Source organism: Diuraphis noxia, unplaced genomic scaffold (genome assembly GCF_037042655.1).
Source record: "Diuraphis noxia isolate RWA-SAM2 unplaced genomic scaffold, SU_Dnox_SAM2 contig0005, whole genome shotgun sequence".
Classification (NCBI taxonomy): domain Eukaryota; kingdom Metazoa; phylum Arthropoda; class Insecta; order Hemiptera; family Aphididae; genus Diuraphis; species Diuraphis noxia.
Window position 1 is genome coordinate 47797114 of NW_028301715.1, and position 12948 is coordinate 47810061.

The 12948-nt window shown below is 28.1% G+C and overlaps 1 protein-coding gene across 1 annotated transcript; it reads right to left on the bottom strand.

The window, feature by feature from the left end:
• Window positions 1-10: 10 nt before the first annotated feature.
• On the bottom strand, window positions 11-10548 carry LOC107166426 (uncharacterized). The gene is made up of 6 exons (XM_015515089.2): window positions 10438-10548; window positions 10151-10310; window positions 2725-2943; window positions 970-1070; window positions 452-539; window positions 11-225 (listed from the first exon to the last, which is right to left on the bottom strand). The coding sequence occupies exons 1-6, from the start codon at window positions 10495-10497 to the stop codon at window positions 170-172; spliced, it is 684 nt and encodes a 227-aa protein (XP_015370575.2). The 5' UTR covers window positions 10498-10548; the 3' UTR covers window positions 11-169.
• Window positions 10549-12948: the final 2400 nt, after the last annotated feature.

Below are 12948 nucleotides of genomic sequence, written 5' to 3' on the forward strand. Positions count from 1 at the left end.
TCGACATAAAATATAACAATAATAAGACAAGTGGTGATAAATACAAATATAATATTATAGTGATGAAGTCCCAAGCATGCTGAAGCGACAATGCATTGTTTTCTAGAAAAGTAGTATAGTTAATAATTATATTGGCTCATTGCTAGTAGGTATGTTATAATATGACATGTCACCCGGAATTCTGAAAAATTCCTTCTAACATTTTGAAAAACTCCATGAAACATCCTGTAAACGTATTATCAGGAAATAAAAAAATACAATCAAAAATATACAAACTATGTATTAAATTGTATACATTTAAACGTGTACGTAATAATATATTAAAAACGTTTTGAGACAATATTAAAGGCAATTTATTCTATTGTAAAAAATATAAAACATTAATGTCGTTTATTAATAATCACTTAAATTACGTACGTATACTGTATAGCTGTTTACAAGTCTCACATACCAATAATTTTTTGAAATATATCTTCTTCCTCGTCATCGTAGTCGTTTTCTGAGGCACTTTGTTTTATTTGTAAGTTGTCTACGCCATTCTACAATAACATAGCAGTAAAACACATATTAAAGAGTTACATGATATTATTCTTTACCTACATAACTACTATTGAGTATTGATTATAATTTTCTTAATCACTTGAATATTATTTCTGAACAAAATGTATCAATATTTTAATGTTAGTAATGATGGACAACGCTCGATTTTTGAAATAGAATTATAAAAAAAAAAAAAAATATTACCGTGCTCACTAGTCAAGTTTTTTAAATTAAAACTCATTGTTGAGTGCAGGCGTATGATTTGTGGAATAATTATAGTAATAAATAGAACACAATATCTCACATTGATGCGGGATACGAAAATATTATTCAATTCTATAATATAGTTTATTGAAATAATAAATTGTAAAATTATTAAAAAAGATAGCGGTCGCCTACATATTAACATAATATGAATATACACATTACCCTGTGTGATTTCAACGATCTCTTCCATCTATTTCCTGTCCCTTGCGATGATGACCATCCATCAACATTTTGAAAATTTTTCGGTTCAAGTGTGTCATTACCTTTAATTACATTATTACAATTTATATAAGAAAGGTGTTATATTAAATCTCAGTTTCTGAACAAATGTTTTATTATATTATAATCGTCGATGAGTGTACAAAGAAACTTTTTCTAATAAAACAAACGCTTTGATTATCGACTGTTATGAATGTTTTTTGTAGAAAATTGGATATTGTTGGTGCTTTTGGGAGATAAAAATTGAAAATGTTAAGAGCATTTTAAAATCATTGAAAAAACTTACAACATTTTTGTAAACAATTTAATATTATCGTTAAGATATTTGTTTGTTAACCATGTTCACCAAAAAGTTGGACCATATTCGTTCATAATCGTATTTTAATATTATCATGTACAGCAAAACCTCTCTATAACGGACCCTCTATATTAAACGGAATCATCCTGATAACGGAAAACGTCAATAGTCCCGGTGCAAATAATAGGTGAAATTTCTATCTGTCTACGACGGAAAACTTTTTATAACGGAAAAATAAACATTTTTAGAGAGGTTTTACTTTATATTTATCATTGTTTTAAAATCTAACACGCCCATAACAGTACCAATTCAATGTGAGGCCACACTCAATTCCTACTGAGCAGCAAGAGTGGTTGCCTACTTCTCCCCCTTTTTTGGTTAAATGTGAGACGATAAAATTGCGCACCGTCGTTTTGCTATCTAAACTCTAATAAAATATGGTTTGATCGCCACTGAAATTTTATGAGGAAATGCGACGCACTTTACTTACAATACTTATGAAACAAAAGTTATGATGCCTATTTCAATTAATAAATGATCAAAAGTTCAAATAATATACTTATCAATAATAAGTAAAAAAAAAAGATGTAATCAGCTATCACCAAAATGAATTTTGTAGCCACTGATTATCTCTACTTTTTAGTAAAATTATTTATAGAGTGACTGAAATGTACATTTTATACATTGTTAAGAAGTGTCCTAAACCTCCGATATTTGAGGTTCATATCTCAATATAATTGTAAAAATTACGAAAGAATGTGGTTGAATTTATTTCGTAACTGTGTGACTTAAGAGAAGACTAAAAATTACTAAAATGAAATGAAAAAAAAAAATGTTTTGAAGCGTGTGGAAAAAATTTTGATCGTATAGAATTACTGTTTGATTATAATAATATGGATATTAATGTAATTTGTCTATTCTATCAAACATTCCGCTGTTACGAGTTTTTAAGGGGCTAAGTGATAACAACTATATATACATTCGTGCAGTATCTTCAGAAAACTGGTATACCATTTAACCATTAAGGCATAGAACTTGTTTTATGACCAGGGTCTGTTACAAACATTGTTCACTGCTTTTAAAACGTTTTTACCGATAACGAGTATTCCTAACGATAAAAAAAAAAAAACAATCGCCTTTTGTAGAACCAGTGGTTAAATGATGAAAAAATATTTTATTTTTTTTAAACTGACTAAAAAACTGCAATTTTTAACTTGTTTTATGACCAGGGTCTGTTACAAACATTGTTCACTGCTTTTAAAACGTTTTTACCGATAACGAGTATTCCTAACGATAAAAAAAAAAAAAACAATCGCCTTTTGTAGAACCACTGGTTAAATGACGAAAAAATATTTTTTCAAATTAGGCATTTTTCAAATACATAACGTCACGTCACTTACCGACTCTAAACACCCACGAGCCGTCAATGATTTGATTTTTGAAACCCCAAGTTATATTGCCATTCGGCACCACCGAAGTCAACCACCAACTGTCGGGAGGCGAAGAGAACGAAGTGTACTTCCATTTGATCGGTCCATCCGTTTTAGTTCTAAACCATCTGACCGACGCCAATTCGTTTTCATACTGATCGGAGTACGTGAATCCGCCGCCGGTTATTTCTGCACAAAATTAGTGGACATTATAATATTAACTGTATACACACTTTGACCGACGAAATAAAGTAAAATATCTGAGCGAAAATTCTGCGTGGAGATTAAATAATTTCTTCAACTTAAATTTTCATCAAATCATCACTCGATGATTAATTCACGGCATTTTTTCAATGCGAAACAATTGGCACAGCGTTTTGTGATCAACAATATAGTATAACAGATTGAAAACTCAAAACCAATGCTGTACCGATATAGACCTTTGATAAAATCATTTTTTTTTTTTTTTGTTTAGTTAACTACACGGTAAGCCGACAATGAATAATTTAAACAGTTCAATCAACTTCGAGTCCATTAAAATATTTTAAGCGAGTCGACGATTATTTCAATTTCGCCACGAAAAGTCATTTTTTTGTTGATACAACGTAATGTCATAATAATAATAATAATTATGTTGATAGACAACATTATATTTCGTCTTCCTAATGTGATTTTGTTTGTATCGCAGAGTCAACATCCATTAAGATTGCAACAAATGAGTATATGTATTTTTATTTGTTTTTTGCTCCCGACCACACACGCCCATTATTATTGTATACGTGCCACCACGGCGCCATTGACGTTTATTGTTTAATCTTAGTACTTTGATAAGAAATTAATGAATGAATGAAGAAATGTCAGTAACTCGCATCAGAGATATAAATAATGATAATTCGCTTATAATTTTCCTAACGAGTAACGTCGAGTACAATATAAAATTATATTATGCATTTGATAATGAACGTTAACCCACATAATATATTTCTAAAAAAAAAAATTAATGTACGACTTTATAATTTAATAATAATATTATATTCTTATATGATGTTATATAATATTAGCACGCAATCAACATCTCTCTCTATTGGCCAAAGTCGAGTACATGAAAATGTAAACCGGTCAATGATGGTTATTAAAAAAAAAAACAAAAAAAATCGTTTTATTTCAGATTTTAACGTCATAATTTGCGATTAAACAATATGGCAATAATATTGCAGTACCTACATTCGACCGCCTTAAAAATTATTATTTAAACAACGAAATTTTACTAACGCCGAATTGCAAAATATTATCACACAGTTTAATGTTGTATCGTCGAAAGAAAGACGATTTTTTATTCAGAGTGAATTTATTTTCTGTGGCCTTGCAGCTTCTCTATTACGAAATATCGTATTACGGACATCGCCTGTAGCCACAGTCTAACCTACGATTTTTCGCGTGTTTTAGTGTGTTGTCAGTGTTGATAATAATATAATATATACATACAACAGCATGCACTTACATGACTACTATACCTATAGGGTAACTACTGTAAAAACACTACTGCAATACAATTTTAAGTGGTCCACAAATAGTGAAAAAAGTTCAAAAACTCAAAGAATTTTCACACGCACTGTGTATATAATTATCGTCCAGGTAATTATATTCTAAATATTACATCATGTGCCATATGATTTGTGCATTTGAAATTAACTGTAAAAAGAAATAAAAATCTGGAACAATTAACTATTGATTAAATATAAATAAATTTGTAAAACAAAAAATATTATCATCAACAGAGTTTTTAAAATGTCATGAAATTTATTTTCTTGAGATGAGTATTTCTATGAAAAATAAAGTGCATAGACATCAACTTGCAAGTTGCAAGAGAACATTTTTTTAAATTGGTTTATTGTATGAAACAAAGGAAGTACGATGATAATATTAAATATAACGTGTAATAATTGTTTAACAAATTTAAACTTGGCCTTTTCTTACGTTACAAACTCATAAGCCAACTCAACATCGCAACATGTTAACATATTTTAAAATACTAAAATGAAATAAACGTTTGATATTTGATATTTATAACTTATCGATTTTGGAACTTAATATCGTTAATTGTTTCATGATTATTTAAAACCAATCCATATTTATACAAATAAATATAATTTTAAATTATAATACTTACTACCTATAGTTTAAAGTGTTAGAACTTTACAAGTCAATAATTTTATAAGTAAGTAATAAGTATAATATACAACAATTTAAGTTATGTAACTGTATTGCATTATAATTTACAACTTTACTGATTTTTAATCACTTAAGATTCTAATTAATCTGATAAGATGATTTAAAAATTATAATTCAATTAACACCGACATTCCTACTATATTTTATACTTATACAGTTATGAAGTTAATTTATAATAACTATCATAAAATATTAAATTAATTCGTAAACGTTTGTTGATAACTGCTACAGTTATTCATTCTCAATGTTTTCCCGTATGAAATCAACGCATTATTTCTAATCATCTATAACCTGAAAACGACGAAAAGAAGAAAAACAATTTTTCATAATTTCATTGAAAAATTCAAGTGAAAAGTTTCAAATTCAGAACCCCATTTATTAACCTTAAATACCAAGTATTTATATATATAAGCAAAAGTGGGCATTAACTAGGTAGTTAAAAATTAAATACATTTTTAAACTTGACTAATTAGTTTATAGTTTCAATCACTTGGCTCTTCTCGATTGATTTAATAATAACCCATAAAATTAGAAACATTTTGAAATTGTTTGTTTGTACGTAAATATTAATATAAGATGAATATAACCCAACGCTATTATAATACTAATATTTCTAATATTTTTCTTGATAACATTTTTTTACGTATTGTTATATTTTATTATATTAGATAGACACAATCACTAATCACTCTTTATGTGATTTACATATCAATTAAAAAAAAAAAAAAAATAGACACACTCACACATCCACCACACATTAGTACTCTCTGGTCACACACACACACTTTTACACAGGTCGGTAATGTATGAGTGTAATATATAATAGCGCTTCGGATGAGAATATCGGTTACCGGTTACCGGGTGCACGGATTATTAATAGGGGGCGTCCCGAGATCACCTTTTTCCAATGTTCCGAGTGCGTCCAAAATAAGGCAACACCCGAGAGCGACCCTCCCCCCCAAAAAAGGTCATATCTTTGACATGGCCTCAGTGCGTCCCAGTTCGTTTAGAGTTACCCAGGGGGGAATTTTGCGCCACTTTTATTTCTTGTAATTTGCGCCACGAATAGGTACATTTAAGTACGTATGTAATTTGCGCCAAAATATAACATGTATTTTGCGCCACATATACTTATTAATTTTGGTATTTTGCGCCACTAAAGAAAACAAAATGGAATATTATGCAATTTGCGCCATACTTTCAACTTTAATAGCAGTTGGAATTTACCAGCAGATAAATTTAGCGATATCGCATAGGATATACAATAATACATTCTGATGCGTCCGACGCGTGTCGGATCAATATATTATCGTCTCAATATCGTCGAATTATTTATAATTATGACTGATTTTTATAGGTTTTATTAATTAACGACAATATTTAGAAGTTAAATATGCATGGAGTTTGATTTTGTATATACATTTATTTATAATTACGAGTTTAATATGACTGATTTTTATAATATGTTTTATTACTTAACGATAATTTACATATTTAATATACATGGAGTTATTTATGTTATTATAATATAAGTGGCGCAAATTACTATTTTAATAAGGTGGAAAAAAGCGCAAATTACAATTTTAGTAGGTACCTAGTCTAGGGCACAGATTACATAATTCTTTTTTATTTAATTTTATATTTGGCGCAAATTACAAATTTAAAAAGTGGCGCAAATTACCAAAATACATTTTTAGATGTGGCACAAATTACATATATTTATTTTTATTTTTTTTGAGTTGATTTTGGCGCAAATTACATACGCCCACCCAGGGTGCACCACGAAGAGGCGAACTGTCTTGCCATTTTCTTGACAAAATCTACAATCTTAGGTATATTTTATTATATTTTAAGTTGATTTATGTTGTCTCCGATGAATAAAGTTTTGTTGCTTGTAGTTTTTTTTTTTTTTGGTTTTCTCGTTCGTAGGGCTATTTTGCTATTTTGATGTCAATTCGAATTTTTTTTGATATTCCCGAAAATGTATATATATACCTATATCTAGATAATTGTGTGTACAAAATAACGAATTGTACTTATGATGCAATCTTTCACAATCATTAATAGCCAGCCCGTACAATACACGTTAAGTCATCGTATATAGGACATTTAAAGTAAAACAAAATGAACATAGTTGGGCAAAAATTGAAACGTACCTATTGATTGTAATATGGCCGCAAATAATGTAGAGCCATTTAATTAACATAAAGTTATTTGGCCTGTATCGTCAAATTGTAACTACATAATAATAGAATAATATACCAAACTGATAGTCAACTATGACCATTTAAAGTGACTTATAACAATTGTTAGCTTATATACTATTATGTCCAAGTTCCTTCAGTGGGAGGATTCTTCATTCCATGAATCATTCATCTTTAATTTTGATTTTTCATCACGCTTAATAATTGATGAATCATTGCAACGATTCTATGCGGACACTCAGCCTCTCTATTTCTATGAATATTTTTAATTATTTTATATTACTATTGTCTATTAGATAGTTTATTTTTTTATTTATATATTATTAATAGTGTCCGGCGACGTGTTAAAATAATTTAAGTAAAAAACTTCGCTTAAAGTATCGATTTGAACAATTGTTGTAATATTAATTTTTACCCTGAAAAATCACTATACTAACCCTTAAAACATGAACAACCACTTAATATGCTCTTAAAATATGTCCTAAAAACAGAAACATTTTGACTACACTATACTGCAGGATGTAACAGAAAAATATTTTCATTAATACCTATCTTATATTAGTAAATGTGCGTAGTAAAAAATATACATACATATATGTTGTATAAATAATTTAAACTATAAATTGTTATATTCATAAAACAATATATTGAGTCTATAAATAAATCTATATGTTTTATCTATTCAGACTTTGTGTCTTTTTAACATTTTTCTACTGGTAATTATTAATAAATACTAATAATAATTACACAAATTAATAGTTGTGTGATTAAAATTAATAAAAGCATAGATCGTTGGTTCATAATTTATTGCAACTATGAATGTCCCACTGACGAGGATAACACAACCCACACTAATTTCTTTAAATATTCTATCATAGGTTAACCTACATTACTGTTTTTTTTTTTACCATCAATTGAAAAAAAATTGAATTCCAATTTAAAAATACGAGTAAAATATGCACTTAAAATGAGAATATAACAAAATATATGAAAGACATGACAGAAGCAAAAATAAAAAGATCACACGCCATCTTAATATAAATCGCTCAGCTAATTATCTAAAAATAATATAAGTAGGTATCTACTCGTACCTACATTATATTTATTTATTTAATTTTTACATTAAAAATCCACAATTATTTAATGGACATCTCAACAAAAAGTGTGTTAATTTATTAAAGACAACAAAATATGTTTTTAGTTTTTACACACATTATTTAGATGAATGTTATGTAATATGTTAAATTCATTACCATTCGATTATTATGCTTTGATTGTGTTATATTGTAGTGTACCTAACTAAACTAATCTTTTGTGTTGACACAATAAAGTCTAGTTTCACAAATCACAGAATATCATAATATTATTGGGAATAAATGTTCTAATTTGTTTTTTAATAGTATACATCTCTTTTAGTTGTCAGTTTCTCAGTTATAACATAATTTAATGATAATAATTTCCCTGTTATAAACCAATATTTAAATGAAAATGTTATCAACGAAATAATTCTTAAAAAATAATTTTACAATTAGATATATATTAGTATATTACACACAAGTACCTAAATAATAACTGCTTTTAACGTCCTATATTGTCTATAGAAACTTTACTTTTTTTTTATCATTTAAGAGTTACTTTTCATGAAATAAAATTATATTTTCGTTTCAGTTATTAATTTTACCAAAAACAATATTAATCGTCAAACTGTCGGAGAAATGTATCTAAATAAGGATATTGTTTTTTGTTTTATTTTTTTTTTTTATTATGTTTTTATTTAAACAAATTTAAAGAAAACAAAAATTATTGTCACTACCTACCTAATACTTATATACTTATGTGAATATTAAAATAAATGTACATCGAAAAGATAACCAAATTATATACTCTATAGCCATCGCAGTAATTTATCAAATTGCATTTTACATTTAACAAAATAACAGATATTATTATATTTTATGCTATTTTTAATCTATTTATCAAACCGGAAGAGATTTTTTTTACTGATATTTTAAGTTGAAGGTTAATAAAAACGTTCAATGGCATATGCATTATATATATTTTATATATATGGAGATTTCCAGTGAATAAAAAAAAAAAAAAAACTACCAAGTGAATATAGCTTAATTTATACACACATTTTAATACTCGGTAAATTTTAACCCCAAACTTAGGTACCTGATAAAAAATTAAAAATATCATACCCAGAACGCTATAGTCGTTACAATAATAAATGATAATTGCATGCATAGTAATATTATGTATTATTTATGATGTAAACATTCGCTTGCAGGTCAAAAAAACTAGAGGGTATGTGATTTATTATAATATTATAGTTGTAAAAACCGACTAAAAAGATTTTTATTTTACCCTTCAGCAATTAATAAAAAATACATGTTATTCACCCCGGCAAATGTTATTGTGACCGCGGGAAATTCAAATCAGAGCTTATAGATAATATACGCCTTGATACTACTTTACTCAATTTGTCAAATGCTTTATCCATATTTACAATCTTACATTATTTCATTATATTCTTGATTTATTAATTATAGTTTGTTTATTTTGTCCAAAGAATCCATAACGCAATATGAGAATTGTTTTTTATTGTTTTCTGTTATTCTATATGATAATTTAAATGTTTCAACCCGCAATATCTTAATCTTTAGTTTTGAACAGATTATTTCTTTCATCCTATGTGTATAAGCCGTTACTTTACACTGACGTGAATTTATTATTTTGAAAACGGAAATTAATTTCTACAAATAAAGATAATTCAAAGTTATCACTTGAAATTTAAGTTACGGTAGGTACATGAACTTCACTATATAATATAATATCATCATAATATTAAATGATAAAATCAATAATATTTACCTCGAAGTCGTAAATTAATTTGAATTTAATTCCTATTACTGGCACTTATATGTAGGTATATTAAATTTACCGAATGTGTCACTCACCTTCTTTGTTGAGCGTCACTCTCAACCTTGTGTCCCAAAAGCCGCTAGACGAGTCCCTCCAGGTCCATCTCACCATCATGTACGAATCGGTGACGGTGTTGTTGAAGAACGACACGCCACCACTGCCAGGATCAGCTCTGTTGAGCACCCAAGGAGCCGTCTAAAAGCGATGTCTCAAATTTATTTTTCATTTTTTTTTTTTTTTATGTATACGTTAGGCCCACAGAAAATCAAATAAACTTGAGCGCATATATATATATGTTTAACAGTAATACTTGGTTACGTACTTGGCTACTAAAAACGATGTCAGATAAAAAGAGCAACACCAATGGAAATGTGTTCGCCATCGTGGCTAAATTAACTCTAAAATAACATTATTATTACTACCTATTACTATATTTGTAGTAACTAGTAACAGCTAGTGTATGATGTATTACGACTTTAACGATAGTGTTGGGGGGAAAATCGAACCTTGGAATATTAATAATTTATAGCGTATGTTTTGTTTGTTTTATTATTTTATAAAGAATCAGATACATATACCTGGGTCATTCGTGTAGATTCAGATACATCGGTTTGATAATATTATAACATTATACTTACAACCACGTTTTGAGCTATATGGCCGCTGATTATATTTTTTTTCATTATTTGTTCAAGTTACAATGCAAAAACGCTGAACGGTTCAGTTACCACAAACAGAGTAAGCAGCATATATTATATATACACACACGTAAGATGTTTTTGTGATTTAAATTAATAAATTAGTATACCATATTATTATATGAATAATAGTTTTGGGTTATTAATTATTATTGTGATGACATCTAACTTGTGAAATACTGCAGTAGAAAATTTAATGGACAATAATAAAGTTATTTTGCTGGTCTGTCGATTGTTGTCAACCGTGCCATACAAAATACGTTACATTATTGTGCAACTTCAACGGGTCAACACGAAAATCGTCAATAGTGCAATTTTTGTTTTATAATTTTTTTAAATGACCGTGACTATAGCCCAACCATCGCATTTTATAATTAGTACCTACACAAAGTTAAACAACTTAAAAACTATATTATTTCAAATGTCGATTTTGATATGTAAACATTTTGAAAAAATTATCAGCAAAGTAATTCACAGCCGAAAAGAGTGTTCTCATTTGAAAAATAGAAGTTTATATCTTCACAGCACACCCCTTATTAACACGAGCAGTACAAAAAATAGGGAATATATATAAAAAAAAAGTTATATAAAAGTATTCAATAAGATGAAAATATAGTCTTTAAGTATAATTAAAAACTTCAAAAATCAGATTTTTAATAACCGTATTATTTTAGAAAAAAAGACCTAGGAAGTGTGCACTACAGAGCATGTTTGGTGAATCACTCTGTATAATTCTTTTTTAATTTTTAAATATTTTTGATACTTAACTAAGAGCATAGTTTATTTTTTAAACATCGCAATAATGAATAATAGCTAAAAATATTTCGATAACAAGAATTTTACTTATAGGTAAGGATTACAACAATTTTTAACTGAAATGTATCGAAATATGATATTATCACGAATTAAATATAACGTAAGTAATAGTATGTTTAATCATTTATATTTGGTTATTCTTTTTTTCCATCACAGTAATATGATGTTTAATCATTCATACATTCTTATTCTTTTTGTAGTCTAACTACAATTAATATTAATTGATAATTTTAATGTTAATATCGCGATACAGAGTTTATTAAAAAAAAAGTAAAACCCACAACAGTAATTATTATCATGATAAAACAGCAGCAATAGACTAAAACGATAAATAGAATTTCAATGAACTGTGATTAAATTACAAATAAAAAATAATTTTTCTGGTGATTTCGCTAACGACATAATAGAATTTGAACACCTCCCGCTGTGACTCAGTATTGATGATGTGAATATAACGTTTGCACGTAAAATGTACACACGTGCGTATAAATTGAATAAGCTTTAAAAATCGAATAGAATTCATAAGTAATAATAATTACCAAACTGCACCGTATTCAGCGGTGCCCATAGATTAGGTTGGGTATGGAGTGGGGGTTGAGGGTTGATCGATGAAAAGTCTTTTTGCCAATATACATAACTATTATAGTAATTACATACCTATACGACTGAAGAGTTCATCTTGGCAGCCATTATTTTGTGGATGTACACTCATATATTTATTTCATATCGATATGTATAATAAGCTGATAATACCAAAAAAATAAGCTATTGTACCCCCTCCCCTTCAAATACCGAAAAAAATCTTGTCCACGGCACCGATTCACTGCAGGTTTCTTAGGGCCCGTATTACAATAGTTGAGCTCCGGTTAAACCACGGAATTCGGCCGGTAAAATCAGTGGTTCAATCGTTCAAGCATAACCGAGGTTTAAACGGCTGCATACGAACTGAGTCCCAGTATAACCTTTTTTGACAAACAGAGTCCCAGTACAACCTTTTTTGAGGAATTGAGTCTCGGGTTGTTTTAGGGTATATACCAATTGAGTCCAGCAGTGAAATTTTAGGTATAATACTAATTGAGTCCATGTTTTAATACTAATTGAGTCCCGTTAAACTAAAAAAAAAAAAAAAACAATTTCCTTCCAATTTTTACAGACTTAGGACTGTAGCAAAAAATTCTACATGTATGGTTAAATTTTTTTTTTTAATATTTTATAATATACTCGTAAATATATAATAATGCGTATAGGGGTATAATACAGTATGAATTATTAATTGTGTAAAATGTAATAAATATAGAAAATGATAATAATTTATAATT